This window comes from Ambystoma mexicanum, chromosome 5p, assembly GCF_040938575.1.
Source record: "Ambystoma mexicanum isolate Mex_15411 chromosome 5p, UKY_AmexF1_1, whole genome shotgun sequence".
Taxonomy (NCBI): domain Eukaryota; kingdom Metazoa; phylum Chordata; class Amphibia; order Caudata; family Ambystomatidae; genus Ambystoma; species Ambystoma mexicanum.
The window spans coordinates 129241086-129263439 of record NC_090930.1 but is presented as its reverse complement, the minus strand read 5'-3'; the positions used below and the strand labels follow the sequence as shown (position 1 = coordinate 129263439).

Here is a 22354-nt window from a genome sequence, read left to right as displayed (position 1 = left end):
ATTGGGACACCTCTCCCAGAAAGGCACCTCTAAGAGGGTGCCCAACAGTAAAGGGGTCCCACTGGCAGGACAATGTGTGCTGAGCAATTCCTGCTCAGCACGCTCATTGTCCTGGCAGCAGGACACCTTTCCCGTTCTGAATGGTAGAGGTGTCCCGCTGCCAGGGCAATGTGTGCTGAGCAATTCCTGCTCAGCACGCTCATTGCCCTGGCAGCAGGACACCTTTCCCGTTCCGAATGGTAAAGGTGTCCCGCTGCCAGGGCAATGTGTGCTGAGCAATTCCTGCTCAGCACGCTCATTGTCCTGGCAGCAGGACACCTTTCCCGTTCCGAATGGTAGAGGTGTCCCGCTGCCAGGGCAATGTCTCACGGAGCTCCAAGCAGCAGAGGGTCACCACGTTGCTCTGTATCAACAGAGCATTACAATGTGAGCCATTAGGCACCGATGGGAGGGAGGGGGCGACTTTTAGCAGGGACTTTTGTCCCTTTAGAAATGTGAATGGGAGGGGGTGATCAGAAGTGAGAAGGGTGCAGAATGTTGCCTGCTTTATGAAATAATGACTGTGGTTTTAAAACCCAAGAAGGATTTGTTTTTCTCACTTTAATCTACATGATGCTATTTTGACTTTGCATGCAGAATGTGGAGAATAAAACTAAAGCCATACTCCCATTGCTCAACATATTTCTATGACAATGTATATCGTGTATGGTTAGGTTACTATGAAAGGCTAGTTTATTATGTAATGTGGTTTGCTTCCAAAGCATTGCTATAAATAATTAAAGCACATGAAATGTAAAGCAAAACCTTAATAAATATCTATATCAACTAACCCTGGAAAGAGGTGCCCGGTCGCTTAATTTGTATTTTATTTATTTATATAGCGCACCAGGCCTAAAGGCATCCGGGCGCATATCTTGGCAAGTAAGTACATCAAAGTAAACATTGCAGTGCAGATAAACAGAGACAACACTGCACAGGAGATACAAAATAGTAAAACAACGGTATGTGCAATATATGCAGTAACATTACACATAGTATACAATATGATGTGCATCAAATTAAATTGTCCACATCCCAGTTTCACCATTTAACCAAGTGTGTGATCCTGAGCAAATCATTTAATCACACTGTGCCTTATCTGCAGCTCCGCAAGTGACCCTGATTCACTTCACAGCTTTTGTTAATGTATCATGGTATTATAATGGAAAAGCCCAAGGACCATAACGTTGCTCCACATATAACAATAGTGCAATTTAGGTATCTTGAACCACACAGTTATTTGTCACTTTGCTCATTTATGGCAACCTATTCTAAAGTCACTTCCATGGTGCCTCCAAGTATCATAGACTGATGATGCGCCTTGCAATGTCCTTTTCTGTGAAGTCACTTATGTTGGTGCAATCCATATAATTATTAGGAAGTTTGCATGTATTTTGCCTCAGAGGGCTAGGACGGAGCTGTAATAGATGAGTCTCCTGCATCAGGAATGATTCCGCAGTTTTATTTTTGTTGTTGTGTGTTAAAAGGCCATCTTCCACTAACCTTACCAAAAAAGTAGATTGGGGCTGTGGTGGGCGCCAATGAGACCATTTGGAATTCCACACATTGCATTTTCTTGCTCACTCCCCTTCCCTCTGCCCCCCCACACTCCTGCAACACCCAGTTCAGCACCCTGGATGCTGACTTTGAGTCAGGCCAGCCAAGCTGAGGGACTGAGCCATGCAGGGCATCCCGGCCCTGGATGTGTTTCAGCACGGCTGCCAGGCATTTCAGCATTATGTAATGAGACAGCACAAGCCTTGCTGGGCACCCCAGCTAGGCTTGCCCTGTCCAATTACATAATTTCTGATTGTGGCCCCCCTGCCCTCCCTCCAAAAGATGGGGGGACCAAAAGGCATGCCACAGACGTTGGGGGGGTAAAACCCCTTGTTCCCCCATATAATTACGCCCATGTTCTCATGCCTTTCTGAGCTTCTTATCCTTTTCCTTCTCATGCGTTCATGAGCATCTTATCCTTTTCCTGCTCATGATTCCTGAGCATCTTATCCTTTTCCTTCTCATGCCTTCCCGAGCATCTTATCCTTTTCCTTCTCATGCCTTCTTGAGCATCTTATCATTTTCCTTCTCCTGCCTTCATGAGCATCTTATCATTTTCCTTCTTATGCCTTCCTGAGCATCTTATCCTTTTCCTTGTCATGCCTTCCTGAGCATCCGATCCTTTTCCTTCTTATGCCTTCCTGAGCATCTTATCCTTTTCCTTGTCATGCCTTCATGAGCATCTTATCATTTTCCTTCTTATGCCTTCCTGAGCATCTTATCCTTTTCCTTGTCATGCCTTCCTGAGCATCCTATCCTTTTCCTTCTTATGCCTTCCTGAGCATCTTATCCTTTTCCTTGTCATGCCTTCCTGAGCATCCTATCCTTTTCCTTCTTATGCCTTCCTGAGCATCTTATCATTTTCCTTGTCATGCCTTCCTGAGCATCTTATCATTTTCCTTCTCATGCCCTCCTGAGCATCTTATCCTTTTCCTTCTTATGCCTTCCTGAGTATCTTATCCTTTTCCTTCTCATGCCTTCCTGAGCTGCTTATCCTTTTCCTTCTCCTGCCTTCCTGAGCATCTTATCCTTTTCCTTCTCATGCCTTCCTGGGCATCTTATCCTTTTCCTTCTCCTGCCTTCTTCAGCATCTTATCTATCCTCTGCCCTCGTGCCAACTAATTGTTTGTTTGTTTGTGCATTTATATAGCGCTACAAACCCTCAGGTATCAGAACGCTGCTTATTTCCCACGGTGTGTGGTGCTCATTTATCGACCTCAGAAGGATGAAAGACTGAGTTTGGCCCTGCCGGGATTCAAACCTTCGTCAGCAGGCTCTGTCAAAACGAGCGCTCTACTCGCTGTGCTATCTGACCAGCTTAAAGGGTCAGATAACACAAGCTTTTACCTATGACTACTGCATGTCCCATCATAAAGCCCCTTTTCCTCTCTGACATGGAAAGTACTTTGACGCCATAACCTATGGCAGGAGGCGCTATACAAATGCAACCTTCAGACTCGGAACATTATTCCTGTAAATCAAATAGCAGCTGCAGTGACACTCATCCCCCCATGTGCATTTCATGTGGCAAGTCGGGGCCCCCGGCGGGAGAATGAGCGTGTGCCTTGCCCAGCATGCCACAGCCAGAACGTGCCACTGTGGGCATTGCTAGTAAACTGGTACTGGGTCTTTGTACAGCATAATGTTGTCATCTTGCTCCACACAATAGTTATCAACCAGTATGTTTCAATGCGTGTTTCACTACTTAACATAGAGCTATAAGACATCCCCAGAATCACATTGTCACGCTCATAAAGTCTTACCTGCATCCTTCCTTTCATCCGGAAACGAGAAACACTGGGGGAAGAAATGAAATCGTTTTCACTCACTTTGGCTAATTGTTTATTATTTCTTCAATTGAATTGATTCAGAACACATATTCCAAAATGAAGGCATATGCTTATTACATGTATTTATTTATTACATTTGAAAAGCGCTGTTGCATACCAGTTACATTTGTGCAGAGCCATGGACAACAACTGAAGGCTAAAACTGAAAAAATAAATGGATGGATGGATGGATGGATGGATGGATGGATTTGTGTGACTTAGCGTGTGGGAGTCAGTGGGTAGAATAATGGGTGTGTGAGATTGTGTGGGCCAGTGACTAGATGTATGAATTTGTTAATTGATGTATGGGTGCCATTGTATGAATGGGTTGTTGGATGGACATAATTGTGTGGATGAATGAGCAAATATGAGTGTGTGGATGGATGGATGGATGGATGGATGGATGGATGGATGGATGGATGTGATTGAGGGAATGGGTGCAAGGAATTGTGTCAGTGAGTGGAGGAGTGTGTGCAATTCAATTGGTAGAATTTCGGATGCGTAAGATTGTCTGTAGACTGGAGCAGATGTACGAATTAATGAATTGATGTATGGGTGCCATTGTATGAGTGGGTTGTTGGATGGACATAATTGTGTGGATGAATCAGTAAATATGATTGGATGAATGGATGGATGGATGTGATTGAGTGAATGGCTGCAAGCAATTGTGTCAGTCAGTGGATGAGTGTGTGCGATTCAATTGGTAGAATGTCGGATGTGTGCGATTGTCTATAGACTGGAGCAGATGTACGTATCAGGTCGTTCTATCACCCTAGTCAATAGTGTTCACTTCAAGTGAGCCCCACTGAATTATATATATATATATATATACCTTCCAAAACATAAAAGTGGGAATGATATTTCCCCCTTCACCGGGAAATTCCTTTTGATTTTCCATCCTAGTTCATCTGCCCAAACACCCTGTGTGTCCGAATTCCTGCGATGGAGAATATGGCAACGCATGTGCCTGTGTCCTGCTGTAAACATCTACCATCATGCGCAAAATCTGCAAACTGACGTCACTTATAAAAAAAGGCTTGTTACATGTAACAATGCCCACATAACCATTCGCTGGCGTTGCCCTGTGACAAAATGCATGCCATTAGCCACTCTGCTGTAACACACTCAGCCACACCATCTGTGCCACAAAATGGAAGTCCATGAAAAAAACAGGAATACATGGATGGAAAATTACAGAAAAACCTTTTACTTTTTGCAATATTTTTGTTTGTTAATAATGCGGGCGGAGACCCCCAGCACCTTCCCCACTCATCCTCTACATTAACTAATACCCTTACCCTACCCCACACCTATATTTTAATTATAAAGCACCAACAATTTGAAAAGAATCAGTAAAAAAACGGTAATTTCTTCCTCGTTTTTTTTTTGTATTAGGTTATTTCTAAGGATACCCCACAAAATGCATTCCAACTAGTCAGTAAGCCACCAAATGCCCAGATGTCAGATGATGAGTTATTTTGCCAGATGTGCTTGCCAACCTGTCCATGTGCCAGAGACACCTTTTGCATTGCTGGAACACTGCCTGGCCTTCATTTACTCTGCACATACTGTGACTTTTTATTATAGCGCCTCTTGATGGCTTGCCCCCACTTCTAAATGCAGCACTAGTAAATGATATTCCTAAACAGTATAATGGTCTCAGTGTATCAGCGTCAAACACATGAAAGGCTGAGTTGGCCCTGCCAGGATTTGGTCCTGTGCCATCCATACAGGCTGAACACTGATGTCTCTGCTGCGTTTAACTCCCTGAACTGTCTCGCCCACCAGTTATGTCACACTGCCTCCCCATCTGGAATTGTGATGCAAACAACCGGTCGGCCACTCACTGTGATACACAAGGCATGCCTCTTCGCCTCTTCGCCATTGCGGCCGAGAATGTTGTCCCATACGCTACTGTGCACATGACGCCTATCCACCAATCACTGTGCATGGATTAACTGATCATCAACTAGAGTGCCCCACAACCTCCTCTTTACCTTGCTTCTCCCACGCCTCCTCCCTCCACTGCAGCCTCTCTCCATCGTTCACTCTGCCGGCACATCCTGCTGAAACTGACTCCTTTGCACCAGCAATTGTTAAGAAACATGCACCAGTCAACTCTGCTCACCTCCCTGGTTTATTCAAGCACTCCCTGGTCGAGCATCTCCTAAAGAAAGCAGTTGCTGTCCCCAATAACCCCTCATTCTACAGACCTACATCTCTCCTTCTCTACCCGTCTAAAATCCTCAAGAGGGTTCTCTTCAGCAACCCAGTAAACCATCTCCAGGTGCATCCACTTGAGAAGCTCCTCCAACCTGGAACCCGGTCAAAACACCCCACCCGTGGTCATCCACGTTGCCAATTCTCTTACAATTGCTCATCACACTCACCTCTTCTCCATTCTTCTAAACCTTCTAGCTGTTACTGACACTGTGGGGCGTACCTCTCCGCTTCAAACCCTTTATAGCGCAAACCTAGCATATACCTCCTCCTTGGGCAAATTCATTTCCTCCTTTATCACCTCTTTTCTGATGATTCACACATATTCCTTCTTCTGCCCCTCCTGCAACACTGCTGTAGAGGAGGTCCCAGACAAGGCCTGCACCCCCGCCCCTCATTTCGAAGTACCAGGAAAGTACTCGCCAAGGTATGTGACGTATGAGGAGCAAATGAACCAGCAGAGAGCCGCGCTGGGACTCTGCCCAGTGTACATCAGAAGATCTGTACCTGTTGAAGCACCCATAATCAGTCAACCCTGGGCAGCACGGTACCCTATCAGACAGCCGTACCAGCCTCTGAGACGAAACGAAGAGACCCAAAGAGCCTTAATGGAAGGCCAGTGGAAAAGACACAAGAGCCTGAACAGACTCGCGAATTAACGAAAACGGCTAACAAGGATAGCCCGCCAGCGCGAGCAGCTATGTAAAATAGATGTAATGGACACAGAAAAGAGACAATGTTGAAATGTAAGGAAACATGGCTATGAGGCAAGATAGAAGTAGCCAACTAGTTGATGCATGTAAATAGGCTTGGAACGCAAGAAGCTAAGAAAACGATACAGGCTTGCAATGCTTAGTAGAAGAATAGAGCGGCAAGTACCAACCATATATCTACCTCAATAAAGCACATTATACAAGTGCGACTCCATTTTGTTAAGCAGAAGTGTGCCCAGGCAGCCAGAAGCCTAACAGGCCAGGTTTCATATCCCAGCCTAAGCCAGGGAGAAGGAGCGAAATCGAAACTCGACAAGGAGCAGCTCGCGCCTGAGAAATCGAGGTCAACCAGAGAAAGGGAGGAGAGCGTCAGCTAACAGGAATCGAAACTTCAGAGCATACCAGCCTGCCCCGTGAAGGTCAAGATAAGGGAGGCACATGCAGGCACATGCAGGTGGAAGGGCCAAAGCAGAATTAAATACACTAAAAGTTGGGGAACTGAAGCAGATTCACAGTGAACAGACATGTGACCAGTCAGGCGCAAAGAATTACCAACGTCTGATGTCACCCAGATCCAAGGGTGCCATAACTCCTCCAGATAAGAGACTACAGCATCGAGGCTATGCCAGCCAACTAATTGACACATAGCTCAAAAGCCCTGATTGAGGGAAGGGAGGCAGGGTGAATCTTGGGACACCAGACACCTGGGTGTCCATTCTGCATGCTGCTAATTAAAATGGGGATTTATGTCTAGGGCTGTAACCTGCCCAATCACAATGGACCATGTAATCTAAGGTCCTATAGATAGTAGAACCAATGGGGCGTCGTAGTTGTAATGACGTCTATCACGTGTGATGTAGAGGGTTGGGCGTAGACACCCACCCGATAAGAGTTATCCAATCCGCGTGCTCTGTTACCATATACAGATATAGCACCTATACTTAAGTTATCTTTCCTAACCAATTATATTGCATGACGAATTTGTAGAGTTAGATATCAGTGATGATGAGTTTTGCCTATAACTATTGCTGTTTGACTGAAATTCGAGGAAGTTGGAGCGAGACAGGTGATCGCAACAATGCCGATTCCCAACTGTTTCCCTGTTTGATGTACATGTCATTAAATGGACTTCCCTTTGCCAAATTACTGAGTCCACCTTATTGAGTTGTGTTGGAGTAAGTGAATCCTGCACCCCCATTCCTCACATGGTGCAGCTATCTTGTCTTACAGGTACTAGAGGGTGAGCACTGACCTATGGGCCCGTCGGTGAATATCTCGCCCCGAGCACACTGCGGTCTCTGAAACCATGCACAGCCTCACTGCCTTCCAGCACTAGATAGCTCTACACTGCCTTGTGCTAAACTCTTCGAAGACGGAAGCCATCTTTCTCCCAGGTTCCAATCCCAACTCGACTCACCCATCTCCCGTCTCTTTGCTCCCTGACCTCCTCACCCCCTCATCCACGGCTCACAAACTTGGGTTTTTCTGTCATACCGGCCTGAAATGGCCAAATTGTCAAGGCCACTAAACATTCAAAAACTCTGCCCACACCTCACACATCATTCACTTAAAGCCCTTCTCTCGATTGCTCAGCAAACTAGATGACTGCGCAAGTCTACTTCTTAGTCCGTGCCTCCGCTCTTCTGCTCTAATCAACAAACTCCTCCACATTGCAACGCACACCCTCTTCAACCTACCCAGAACATCCCCCGGCTCTATCTACCATCACTATGCTCCATGCCAACTCAATCTCTCGTTAAATCCCTGCTACTATAAATCCATTCATGCTCTCACCTGCATCTCACTCTACTTTGTCTTGCGCTCTTGCACCTCAACTCTTCACAACCTATCTGTCCGTCGTGCCCCCAGTTCTCCCTACCATTTTTGATTCTTTTCCCTACATAGCCCACTGCACTAGAATGATCTCCCTCTCTCCACCAAAGCCATATCTTTAGTGGAACTATTTAAAACGAAGCTCAAACTCCACCTGCTGCCATGCAAGGAACTCCCAAAACTCCACCAGCCTTTTATCCAAAACAATTGACCGACACACCTTCCACAGACTACTTCATGTAGCTTATATAATGTAAATACTGGCCTCGGGTTCTCACTGTTAAAAGAGCAACAATATCCTCCAGATCCTATTCCTAGTTTCTGCTCCTATTCCTACCACTTCAGCACCCGGTATACGTCATTCAATAAAGCAATGCTCTTATGCAAAGGCCCCTTATCCCAGGACTGCCTCTACTATCTGTCATTGCCTACCTTGTAATCCTTTCTGTTCAAAATCACACCTTGCGCGAAAGCAAATATAAAAGTAAAATACCCCTACAAATTACAGCAGACCTGTTGAGAAATATTGGGACTCAAGAGCTGTTACACGGTCATCAAAAGTATCGTAGACCTAATAAGAAGAGTTGGCACTGTGCCATTAAAAATGCTGCCCCTCCCCTGCTGAGAACTACTAGCTCTTCCCCATTGAAAGAAAGGGAGAAGTGCAGGTGTTCACTTTCACACGGGCGCAGTATGGCAGCATTGCTGCTGAGAAAGGGCCAGTACCATCCCATGAGAAGCATAGCAGACTTGCTAAGGACATGCATGTGGTGTTCCATTAAAGAAAAAGCCCAAAGGAGATGTGTTGTCTACTTTAACATTCAAAGTATGTAAGTACTTACAAGTGACGATGCTCTACCATTAATTGCCTGGCAGTTTGGCTGATCAGTAATTTTACTTTCCCAGAGTTCACGCCAGAGTGCATCAAATCAGCTAATGAAAAGCTCAGATTCCATGCCCAAGTTCTCTCATCCCGATAACATTTTCTTAGTTTCCTTAGTTTTACTTCATCCTGATAATTTTTTAAGATTTCATACATCTTCTCATAATTCTTCTCTTTCGTGGCTTCCAAGCATTTCATTTCCGTTATCTCCTTCTTGATAATCTCAATCGCCTCAGCAGTTCTTTTGTATTGGTGTTGCACATGAACTTTTGAAAAGGCCATGCACGCAGACTAAAGAGAGTGAGAATTATGAGCACCAAGAAGTATTGGTGTTACAAGCTGAGTATAGCTTATGAATTGCAGAAATATTGAAAGAGAGGTCGGAGTGGTCATGCAGAGGTTTATGTAAATTCCTTTCAGTTTTTGAATGTCTTTGAAAGTGAAAGAGCTTTAAGATAAAATGTGGGGAAACAGTTGTGCCTAGAAACTCTTGTGTACAGGTGCGTTATCAATAACTTATCAGATCATATCAAGGGAACACCCATTAAGAACTAGACAGGTTCTAGCCCGGCAGAGGGAAGCCTTTGTAGAACTGTGAGAAATCGAGAGTATATGAACTAAGTATTGATGACAAGGCACGTGAAGCATAAGGAAGTGATTGAACCACCAGAGAAGAAAATAGCTGAACAAGGCATCTGGAAACAGTTTGCTTGCTTAATCAATGCTTGAGAAATGCCTTCCATTTTGACAAGGGCAACTTTCAAACGACGCCTGGATGATGTACGTTTTACTGTGACACAGAATTACTGCTCTCAGTTTCATTGGGGAAAAGAAATGCTCACCACAAATGCAGAGTTTTATGGTTCATTATAGGTTAATCGTAGTCAGCGCCGGCTCAAGGTGCGCTCAGAGGGTGCGGCCGCAGAAGGGCGCCCCCAATGCGTGGTAAATCAAGGGCACATTGCCTCCAGCACATGTTTACAGTGTCATGTAAACAGCTTAGATTCTTTAATAGGCACAATTTACATGACACTGAGCTAGAGGCAAAGCATTCATAAACACACTTTACAGGAACAGCAGGGGGCTCCGTTCCCCGAACAACAGAACTGAGCCCCCTGCTGTTATGCATTTGTGGTGGGTGGGGGGGCTGGGCGGTGGGCTGCGCACACATTTCACACAGGGCGCTTATAGACCTGGTGCCGGCACTGATCGTAGTACATGAGTGGACTTATACATGCACAGGTGTCGGACCCTTTACAGCAGCCGTGACGCTGCCTCTGGGGATTATGGGGCGCTCATATCATGCTGGCACGTAGACTGAGCAGGTAATGCACGAAAAGATTGTATATAAAAGACTGAACGTACACATAGTGTGCATTCGGTCTAGTATAAAATACCTACTACCAAAATACCGAACTAGGGGAGCTGGGAATGCGGGGGGGTGCAGGGGTGTCTCCCACATAGAATCCATGTGTTGCGGTTGACCACAAAAGTTGCATTATAAAATGCGGACTAGTGGTGTTCATAAATTTGTAATTCGATCTTTTCGTTTCCGTTTTTTCTATGTACAACCGCCTGAGCAATGCGACTGACGCACGCACGCATGCATGCAGCCACACTTCCTTTCCTCCTTCAAACGAAGTGCCCGCGTGCCGTTTGTCACCCACCTATCTGGATTTAGCGTGGACTGGCCGTTTTTCATTCGGATTCCCGGTATCCTCTCCTCTGTATTCTTATTTTTTAAGATGCTCCTGTTGACACAGTGAATAGATTTATGAGCGGCGTTTGGACCTATAGGATACCCAGTAACTTTTTTTCATTTCTAGTTCCTTCTCAAACAACCCCAGTTGTGTAGCTTTTGGGCTATCTGGGATAGTTAGACCCTTAAAAAACAGGCTATAGGATTCCAAGATGGCGGCCGAGCCGGGTAGACGTGCGTGAGCGAAGCTCCGTCCCCCAGCTCGGGCCGCAGTAATAAAGAATGAACAGAAGCCGGCTAAAACCCCATCGAGACGACTTCTCTATCCACCCTGTCTCAGATAAAGTGGAGGGACCGAAGATTCGCCGACCGAGGCACCTCGAAGCACCTCGGAGGCGGCAGAGCAGACGCAGCGTCCCCGGCGCACCTCGGCTGCCCGAAGGCGCGGAGCCACTCTTGGGACTAGACGCGGCGGCGGGCTCCAGGGAGAGAGAGGAGAGCCCAGCTCAGAGACGGCGTCCACTCCGTCTGCAACAGAGGAAGCCAGGGGGGAAGGGTCCCGAACCCCCACCGGAATGAACCCGGAGAAGAGCGGCGGGGGGCCCCCCCAGCAGAAACTCCGCCGAGGAAGACCGGACGGAGACACCTCTCCGTGGGAACAGAGGGAAGCAGCTGGTCGAGAGCCCGACGGAGAGAGGGAGCAGCCCAGGAGCGAGAAGAAAGGCGCCTCCGCTGCCCAGAAGGAGAGAGAACCAACGCGACCAGCGGAGAGCGGCAATCAGCGCCCGAAGCCCCGAACGGGGACAAAGTAAACAGGTACGAAGAGGCGGCACGAAAACCAAGAGGAGCCCCCCCCAACACACACCCCAAACGTATAAAAGGGCCCTCCAGAATTGGGATCTAGGAGGGAATCTTGCCCCCCTCCCCACGGACCCTCAAATAAATAAAAATAAAGGAGTCATAAGTGTGCGGACTCGGGGACCCCCTCCCCAGAGAGGCAGGCACGAGTCGACACAGTGAAGCCGGGGGAAGACAGCAGGGCCTAAAGCACACAAGGACCATGGGGGATTCGCCTCGGCCCCCCAGCGAGACGGACCCCCGCCGGTAAAATCAACTCCCCAACGACGAGCGATCACGCACAGGCGGGGTACCCATCAGGCCCCGACAACCCGGGCGTTCCACACCCCAGCAGAGAACAAGCGGAGGGGGGCAGGATCCGGCAAAGGGATACGCAGACCCCCACATCGGTCACAACTCAGGGGAGAGGGCGCCCGACCGAGAAAACGCTCAGGGAAAGAAAAGTCTACATATGTCCAAAGCCAAGACCAAGCAGAGATCTCAGGCTTTAACAAAAAGCAAAGGAGGATCCCCACAAACACAAGACTTGACCCACATTTGGGGATTAGGAAACGCAAGATTAAAACAACAAGCCAAACAGCCAAGCCCAGAAAGAGGCCCCGCGGGGCGACTCGTAAGCGCAGAAATGGTGGCCTCACGTGAGGATATGAAAAACTGGTTTAAGGACTTCAAAGACCAGTTTATGGCCACAACGCAATCCCAATTTGACAACATGAAGGGAGAATTGAAACAGGCGGTACAGGATCTAAAAAAGGACATCCAATCCCTAGAAGAGAGGACGGACAACTTGGAAAAAACAGTCCAGAATATGGACGAAGAGGCAACCTCACAGGCAGAGGCACAAGACCGCCTCGCACGACCGGCGTTGGAACTCGAAACGCAATGCGAAGACTTGGAAAACAGATCTAGGAGATCGAACATTCGCATCAAAAATATGCCGGAAACAGTGGAGGACAAGGATCTCCGCACAGCGGTACAACAAGTGTTCCAGGACATACTGAAGGACGACCCAAAAGAAGACATTCTAATTGACAGAATACATAGGGTAGGCCCCAGGCGGGCGGGGGACCCCGGATCCTGCCCCAGAGATGTCTTAGTGGCCATGACTAGCTACGCACAAAAGGAACGAATATTAAGAGAAGCCAGGACTCTGGACCAAATAAGAATGAACGGCAAAGACATTTGACTTTTCCAAGACCTAGCCCAATCCACGCTTAGAAAGAGAAGAGAAATGGACCAACTGACAAAGATCTTATCGGAAAGACAAATTTGATATAAATGGACATTCACCTTTGGCCTTCTCTTCTCATGGGAAGAAAGACAACACCGCGTCACAACATGCGAGGACGGCCTAAAGATCGTGGGATGCCAGCAGGGCTTTAAGTGGGGTAAGAAATCGAGGGGGGGCCCTCATTTGGGGGCGTGGCCTAAAACGTACGCAAATCGTAAGGTATGCACACACATATATATGCATGTTATATATCTGTGTGCGTACCTTACTATGGTTTGTGTACTTTGCAAGCCATCTTTTCTAAACATAGAAATACATTGAATACCTTACGGTTTGCATACCTTACGGTTTGCCTACTTTTCAGGCCATTTTTTAAAAAAACATTTCGGTTTTATAAATGATGGCTTTGAAAGTACACAATTCAAGCCATCTTTTATAAAGCTTTGACTACGGACAAAATTGTCCGTCGGCAAAGCTTTACAAAAGATGGCTTGAATTGTGTACTTTTCAAGCCATCTTTCATAAACCTCCAAAAATGTCAAGGAATCCCCAGGTTCGCCGAGGGTTAAAGACGCCTCGGCGACCTGGGGAAACAAAGGGACAGTAACTGCCTCTGGTGACCCCTCGCGCGAGAGGTCACCAGAGGCAGTAACTATGATTTACAGAAGTGGCAGCCAGGCACAGCATAGCTGTGGTTGGCTGCCACTTCTGTCAGATCGCCTGACTTCATGGCAGGCGCATCTCCCGTCGCGGCTGCCGCCGCGACGGGATAATGCATCCCGCCAATGTTGCGTGTGGTGGGACGGGGGCCCCGGCAGGGCCCCCGCTCAGTCCCACTTTTTGGAGACTGCCGGGGCCCGGCCCCGGCAGGCCCCGGCCCACTTAAAGCCCTGGATGCCAGGAACAGGAGCAAGATCCGGTGGATAAAAGGGAATCCCCAAAACAACAAAGACAGCCGAAGGGGTGGCAAACGGTGAAAAGGAGAACGAGACTCCAATCACGCAACCCAGTCTAAACTCAAGGTCACGGAGAGAGTTAGCACAGACAGGTATGGATAAAGAGAATACAAGAACAGGGAAACACCACGGAGGGCAAGAGCCGAAAACGCGGCGCGGCCGGGACCATCCTGGAATCGCACGACATGCAGGGTTTAGGAACCCCTGCGAACTCTTACCCTGAGATATTAGAGGGCATGGAGCAAAGGCGCCACGCCGGAGCAACCATAGGGCCCAGGGCCCTCCTCAGGGACAAAGTTGGGGGGATCGGAAGGGAGGGGGGAGGGGCGGGAGTTCTTGGGAAAGTTTGGGAGGGATCAGAATTAATCACCGGACCGAAAGCACACCTTAGCGAATCATTGGAGGCCCCCAGCGAGGAATTCCAAAAACAGACGACAGAATGGGGCTGAAAATTCTAACTCTTAATATCAGAGGGCTGAACACGCCTGTGAAGAGGAAGAAAACAGAACACTTCTTACGCAGAGAAAAGTTTGATATAATAACGCTCCAAGAAACCCATATACAGAAGAAGAGGAAGAATCTACTCCGCATAAGAGGATATCAACAGATTATCCAATCCAATGATGAAGAAAAGAAAAAAGGGACGCTTATTGCCTTCGCCAACCACCTGCAGGTCCAAGTCAAGGAAACACTAGCAGATAAAAACGGCCGCTACGTCTTCGCAATGATCCAAATTGACAATCGCAAAATGACCATTGCAACCCTATACGCCCCCAATACGGGCCAGGAGGGGTTCATCAAAGCAACACTCTCCAAACTCGAAAACATTGTGGAAGGGGACGTGATCCTCACAGGAGACTTCAACCTGGCGTGGAACTTACCAGAAGATCGCTCAAAACAAAACACCTCCCAACAGGGGGCCCCATCATCAGCTCTCAGACAGGCGATGCAGAACCTGGCACTAGACGACATGTGGAGAAGACTCAGAGGCTCGTCAGACGGATATACCTATCACTCTCACGTTCACAATACTAGCTCGAGAATAGACTACATATGGGCTTCAACTACAATATTCGGAGAGATCCGGGATATCGATAAAGGCATCATATCACTATCAGACCATGCCCTGCTATGGATCACTCTCCCCAAAATGCGAAACCACTCAGGGCTGTGGCGATGGTCTCTCCCTGGAGAAATACTACAAGATATAGCATCAAGAGAAACTATCAGGGAAAAAATAGATGAATACTTCGAGCACAATGATACCCCGGACGTCTCCCCGCACACCAAGTGGGAAGCCTTCAAAGCCGTGATAAGGGGACAACTAATAGCCCTAAAAGCGCGAAAAGATAAGCTCATCCACAAATGGGAGGACGAGTTGGGGGAGAAGCTGGAAGATATAAGACAGGAAATGACCATGAACTCCTCCAGGGACCTTAAGAGAGCATACCGACACACCCAGAGTCAGCTAGACTTGATAAGAACCAAAAGAGCCGAAACACAACTACTGCATGCAAAACACTGGTATGCGATGAAATCGAATAAAGCGGACAAGCTACTAGCAAGACAACTAAAAGGCAAGCGTCAGGACCAAGCAGTAAAAACCCTGATGAACGATCAAGGAGAAAAGAAGACACAAACGAAGGACATCAAAGAAGTGTTCAGAGAGTTCTACCAGAATCTGTACACTTCGCAGCAGCCGAATAAAGAGGCACAAATGGCGTTTCTTGCAGGGATTACTCTTCAAACAGTATCCACGTCAGAGAAAACAGCCCTCGACCAACCAATAACGGCGGAGGAGGTCAGGAAGGCAATCAGAGACCTCCCCAGGAATAAAGCCCCGGAGCCAGATGGCTTCACAGCCGCCTTCTTTAAAACCTACGAGGACATATTAACTCCCCATCTAACCACTCTGTTCAACACCTTCAAGACATCGGGAAACATTGTCGCTTCAATGAATGAAGCAAAAATACTAGTCTTCCACAAGAAAGGGAAAAACCCAGAAACACCGGGCTCATATCGCCCAATCGCTCTAATCAATATCGATGCCAAACTCTATACAAAAATCCTGGCCAACAGGCTAGCTCCTCTACTACCCAAATTAATCCACCAGGAACAATCAGGCTTCATCCCTAAAAGGAAAACCCACGATAACATTAGACGAATAATTCATCTCATAGAGAAGACTGGAATAATGGAAATCCCCTCGGCGATAATAGCGCTGGATGCAGAAAAAGCATTTGACCGGGTAGAATGGTCTCTACTATTTGCGACATTACAGAAAATGGGCATGGGAAAGGACTTTATTGACATGATTAGGGCCAACTATAAATCCCTGATGGCCAGAATTGCAGTCAATGGAGAACTCTCGGATTCTATCAGAATCAGCAGGGGAACAAAACAGGGATGCCCCCTTTCACCCCTTCTCTATGCTATCTTCCTAGAACCACTCCTGACACAGATCAGAGCGACACCGGACATTAAGGATTTAGAAATGGGAGGGCACATACATAAGACGGCGGCATATGCAGACGACATGCTGCTGACCTTAGCAGACCCAAGCAAAACGCTCCCCCTCCTTATGCAGCAAATAGACAACTATGGAGCGATCTCGGGATTGAAGATAAATAAACAGAAATCATCAGTAATGGCCCTGGCGGGCGACAAGAAAGATATATACAAGACAACTATGGACCTCCAACTACAAAAGGCAGAAGCGGGTGTCAAATATCTCGGAGTTACCTTGACACCGCGGATACAGGACCTATACAAAGGAAACTACCCAAATCTATTAGAAGAAGTCAAAGGCGATCTACTCAGATAGAACCCCCTGTCGATCTCATGGTGGGGCAGAATTACAGTCATCAAGATGACGATACTACCCAGACTAATGTACTATTTTCAGGCTCTCCCCATCCGGATCCCTCCATCTTTCTTTAAAACCCTCTCCAAAATCATCTCGAAATACATATGGCAAAACAAAACACCGAGAGTGTCACATCAAGTGCTCACCGCACACAAGTTAGATGGTGGACTGGCGCTACCCCACATGAAGAAATACTACGAGGCGGCACAACTGTGGGTCCTACAGGAATGGATCACGGATGACTCAGAAAAGTGGTGGGCGGCACAGGACAGAGCAGTGGCAAGGACAAATCTACGCCATCTCCTATGGAGGAATCCCGAACACAGACACCACAACATAAAACTCAGTGAAGTCATGAGCTCCACCTTAGAAATTTGGAACAGAGCAACGAAAAAGAGATCTCTAACGATAGATCCCGCCCCTTTCATACCACTCTTCGACAACCAAGATTTCCCCCCCGGTCAGGAAAGAGGCTCCTTCAAGAAATGGCGCGAAGCGCTCTGCACTAAAGTGGGAGATATGATTGAGGGTCATCAAATCAGATCCTTCCAAAACACCCGGGAACTGCTGGGCCTTACGGAGAGGGATAGATATCAATACGAGCAACTCCACCACTGGCTGACATCACCGAGAATAACAAAGGCCTGGACGAGAGACCTCACCCCATTCGAGACCTATATCACGACTCAAACGGGGGAAACGAAATTTGTGTCCACTCTTTACAAATTCATCAACGCACAAGAAGAAATCGTCACTTGGCAATACATGAAAAAATGGGAAGTAACCCTAGGGAAACACATCACGAGAGACCAATGGTCATATCTCTGGCAAGTAATCCCGAAATGGACAAGGGCAGTACAAACGAGGGAAGCCTGGACGTAAATAATGATTCAATGGCATTATACCCCGGAGAGAATCCACAAAATGTTCCCAAACACACAAGGCAAATGCTGGAGGGGCTGCGACTCACAGGGCACTTGGAGGCATATCTGGTGGGACTGCATTGAAATACAGCAGTTCTGGGGGGAAGTGAAAGCACAAATGCAGGCGATCTTTGAGGGAGCGGCCAACCTGGGAGAGGAAATTTGGATGTGCGGCTTGTGGGCACCCCGAGATAAGTCCTATACAAAAACACAAAAACGGAACTTCATGGGATTCCTCATAGCTGCGTGGCTATCCATAGCGCAAAAATGGAAACAAAAGACCCCCCCAACTACCCAAGAATGGCTCCGAAGGATTTGGACACATGTAGCCATGGAGAAGATCACGTACGATCTTCAAGGGGACAGACAGAAGTTCACCACGGACTGGGGAGAAGCCATTGAATTCCTGCAAGGAGACTATATATAACAATGGTGCCCCCACAACATCCGCATTCTAGATATGTTCACATATCTATAAAGCAAAATCCATCCAAGATTCGCAGAGACAGTGCAAAGACATTAAGTCCGGTGAGGTGGGTGGGGGGGGGGAGGGTGGGGTTTGAGGGACACTGTTGAGTCCCGATGTTCATGTCTAAAACTAAAATGCCAATAAAAACGTATTTAAAAAAAAAAAAACAGGCGATAGTGGCAAAGATTAAGAACTCATAACACATTTCCAAAAGGGGACAGCCGGGACCACAGTAGAGCAATAGAATTTCATTTTACCAATAAACCAAACAGGCATTTAAAAAGAGACAACACATGCAATAGGTTGTGTTAGTGTATACACACACCAGTCCTGTTTCGTGCAGTCGAAACATATTATTAAATGGACAGTGTGGCAAGCTGCTTCATCAAGGAAATGTGTGTTTCTAAAGTAAACGTTTCTTCTGTGTTTTTTATGCTTAAAGACACTTTCGGTGCCTTGGGCACTTTACACAACTCTTTTAAACAGCACTGATTCTAGTTCCTACTGTCGCCTGCTCCTTGAGTGAGAGGGGGCGATGGTTTGATTAGTGCGTGCATAAGTAGCAACTTCTGTATTAGTGATCATCTTCTAATTCAGTTGGTGCAAATTCGTAGGCACTTTATTCTGTAGTGGTATCAATCTATCATGAATACATGTCTTTATTTATTTATTTTACATGTATAAAGCGTGCTGGTGTGCACTCGTGTACTTATTGTGTTCCATGTCATATAGGTTTATTTATATTTGAGTTATTAAGCGCGTTCTGAGATCACGTGACATTATGGGGCCAAGAGTCATGTCAGGAGCTTTAAGAGTAAGGATTCTTACAGTTCTGAGGCCACTACAAATATGTATTGAGAACAAAGACCTTCTTTTCAAGGGTACACTTGTAAATTTGGTCCAAACGCGCAGGTATTATATTTTTTTGGGTGGATTGGCTAATTATAAGGTACAGGCAGATCACAGAAGTACTCTTACTTGTGAATTTGACAAGTCATAAAACATGCATTCATGGGTAGTGCTCTCAGGAGAATAGGTAATGTATTTCTGTTTTATTCTATGCACTATGTAACTTTTTGTTTTAAAGTTCCCATTTACAAATGTACAACTACAAGTCCCAGAATGCAAAGTAAATTCTAGAATGGGATGACCTAATCAGACATGGCACGAGGAAGCTTAAATGCTAGCACATTGATTACTGAGTGTGTTGTTTTACAGTGTATTGTTATCAAGATTCCCTGGAGCAGGAACCATAGAATTTAAGTACAGTTTGGATTTTGCTGACTCTACGTTCTTATTCCCCCTTTAATCTGTCCCAGTGGCAAAATACAACATTCTCAGTTGCCTGGGAGACTCACCGAGCTCTAATCTAGAATCGTGTGAGGCAGGCGACACCCATCAAGTCCTGTTTCTCTTTCGCATTCTGGGTATGTAGTCCTTCATTTTGTAGTCTTTATTTTGATAAAATGTAAAACTACAAGCCCCAGAATGTAAAAGAAAAACTGTAATTGCTGGCCTGCTATGGATCTATTGAGCAGCTTTGGGGAATTAGGTTTTGTTAACAGGGACTAAAGCATTCTGTTAAATTATGTCATGGTATGCTAATGTAAAAAAGGTAGCAGGCGCCCCTCTCTAGAAAGAACATGGCATGATAAACTGTTCTGTGGTTTCTACCCACTTTGAGAGTCTGCAGCCATCGCTTTTTGCTCACTGTACCTTTCACAAAGGAGGAATATCCATTTGTATATCAGTGTTATGCTAATAGGTGTGTACACCGAGAGTTAATTTCATAACTAATATGACAACTGAAGGAAACAGATATTATAACGTAATAAACGAAACCAACCACACATTGCCTATTTTGGGAGGATAGCTTAGGGGCAATGTGCTCGCCTTGGAAACAAGACGACACGGAGCAACACAGGTTCTATCCACGGGTCTGCACTTAGAACCCTCTGTGTATTTAAGCATGTTATAAATACGCAACTAAGACACACAAAAAAAACAATTACTCAATAAAACAAAAAAATTCTTGTAACAGTGCTTCGAGGCCCGCGGGCTGTGTGAGTGCTTTAAAATGCAAATTAAAAATAAATAAATATGAAGGGCATTTGCATATTTCACGTTAGGACAGCTTCACTTAGAGTGACGTCACTTCCTATTGCATATGTCAGCAGCCCCCACTTTTTTCGGGATTTGAGCGTCGGTGGCAGTGCATGTGACACATTGCTTCACCCAGCCCACCACGCAGGCGCAGAACACTGGAGCCAAACATGTTATCTTGACTGCAAATACTTTCAAGGACTTCTGCCAAAAGCGTGTTTACAACCGGAGCTCTGTTGTCGGTTGTGTGGGGGAAGAATGTGTGCTGTGATTGGTTGGGATGGGAAGGAGGGGCACAAGGCAGAGCCTAGAATGCAATCCTTCCTCGAAGGCAGCCCAGATCCGGGCCTTGGGAGATGAGGGGAGGCATTATCACACATGCGCCCTCCCCCGCTCCCCAGCATAAGTGGACCAGCCCAAGGGAGAGATTGAGGAAAATCACATTCTGGAAAAGCAATAGCTTCCCCCACAGGCCACTAGAGACCCTGAGAGTGGCTATTTATACACTAGAGGTTGTGGGATTTTGGCCAGTGCCTCTACTAGCCGCAAACATTTAACTCTTTACGGTCAGGTGCATGCTTAGTTTGGTCTTTTAGGTGGTGCTTGCACCACCTATGAGCTGAAACTACTGCATTAGAGTACAGATAGGGAGCTATGGCTTACGATGAGGGTACACAGCTTGTAGGTATTGTTTGGTTATTTGCCCACCCATTGACTGGACATAGCCATGCTAATCCCTGTGGCCATTACCGCCGCCCAAAACACCTCCTCATGGAAATTCTTGAGCTCGCTTTAACCAAGCCTTACCATCAAACGTTGCACTTTTGTTTTTTCAAAGTAGTCTTCTGAGAGTGAATGACTTAATTGCAGCTAGAAACTGCTACTGGTGTAATAAAAATGTCTTAACCAGGTCTGCCTTCAGCCACACAATCCATAAGCACTATGTGTGTCCTTCACTGAAGTCCTGTTAAAAACAAGCATTGATAAAGCTAACAGTTTTGGCTTGTGTATAAATATTAGACATTTGCCAATCACTTGCTACCAGATGCCTAGTACTCGCCCCATTCTGTACCTACTACCATCAATGGCCAGTTAATAACACTATGGCACTGCCTGGCAAGTGTCTTTCCCATTTCTACACAAAAGCCCAACATGATGGCATTGCCAATGCTTGTTTACTATAGCACTGGAAACTGTGGCTAAAAACACATTGGCAGTGAATATCATGTTTGTACGAAGGCAATATTCAGCAGTGACTGCAATGGATTTAGTCTACAGGAAGTGATATCCACAATGATGGATACCAGCTGTGATCGAGATGTTGATGATAGTGTAAGAAGCCAGTGATATCAGCAGTGATGGAGGCCTTACTGAAGTACATAAGCCCAGTTACTGAGACAGTAATTTAACGTACAGAGCCTATGATATTGGCATTGAGGGCGTCATTACTGGGTTGAAGGCTGCCAGTAATATCGGCTGTGATTGAGACCTTGCTAAAATCTATGACTCAAGGACATCATCAAGGATAAAGATGTTATAGAGGAACAATCCTGTCAACAGTGACTGAGGCATTAAAGGACTTTGTGAACCCAGAGATAGCACCAATGATTTAGATGTTACTGAAGTAAGTAAAGTCAGTAAAATCAGCAGTGATTGAGCCCTTACTGAAGTGTACTAAGCAATAATATCAGCAGTGATTGAAATACTATTAGTGTTTGAGACCAGTAACATCATCAGTAATCGAGACGCTACTCAAATGTATAAAGCCAGTGATGTCATCAGTGATTAAGACAGTACTGAAGGGAGGAAAATCTGCGATACAAACAGTGACTGAGAAATTACACAAGTAAAAGAAACCTGTGATGTGAGCAATGACTGAGGCATCACCAAAGTCTAGGAAGCCTGTGATATGAGCAGTAACTGGAACATTGCCAAAGTAAAAGAGACCTCTGGTATCAGCAGGGAGAGTGGCATTACTAATGTGAAGGGGACATGTGATATGAGCAGTGATTGAGACATTACAAAAGTGAATGAAGCCTTTGATATGAACAGTGAATGAGACATTACTAAAGTGAAAGAAACCTGTGGTACGAGCAATGATTGAGGCATTATTAAAGTGAAGGAGGCACGTGATATGAGCAGTAATTGAGATAGTATGACAGTGAAGGAAGCTTT

At 46.2% G+C, this 22354-nt stretch overlaps 1 protein-coding gene across 1 annotated transcript in view; it reads right to left on the bottom strand.

Annotated features, from left to right (window-relative positions):
• Window positions 1-22354, bottom strand: part of STARD8 (StAR related lipid transfer domain containing 8) — a 648599-nt gene that overhangs the window by 506426 nt on the left and 119819 nt on the right. The window contains exon 2 of the mRNA XM_069612521.1: window positions 3360-3393. Within this exon, the coding sequence (XP_069468622.1) occupies window positions 3360-3393 (34 nt within the window). The remainder of the gene's footprint in view (window positions 1-3359; window positions 3394-22354) is intronic.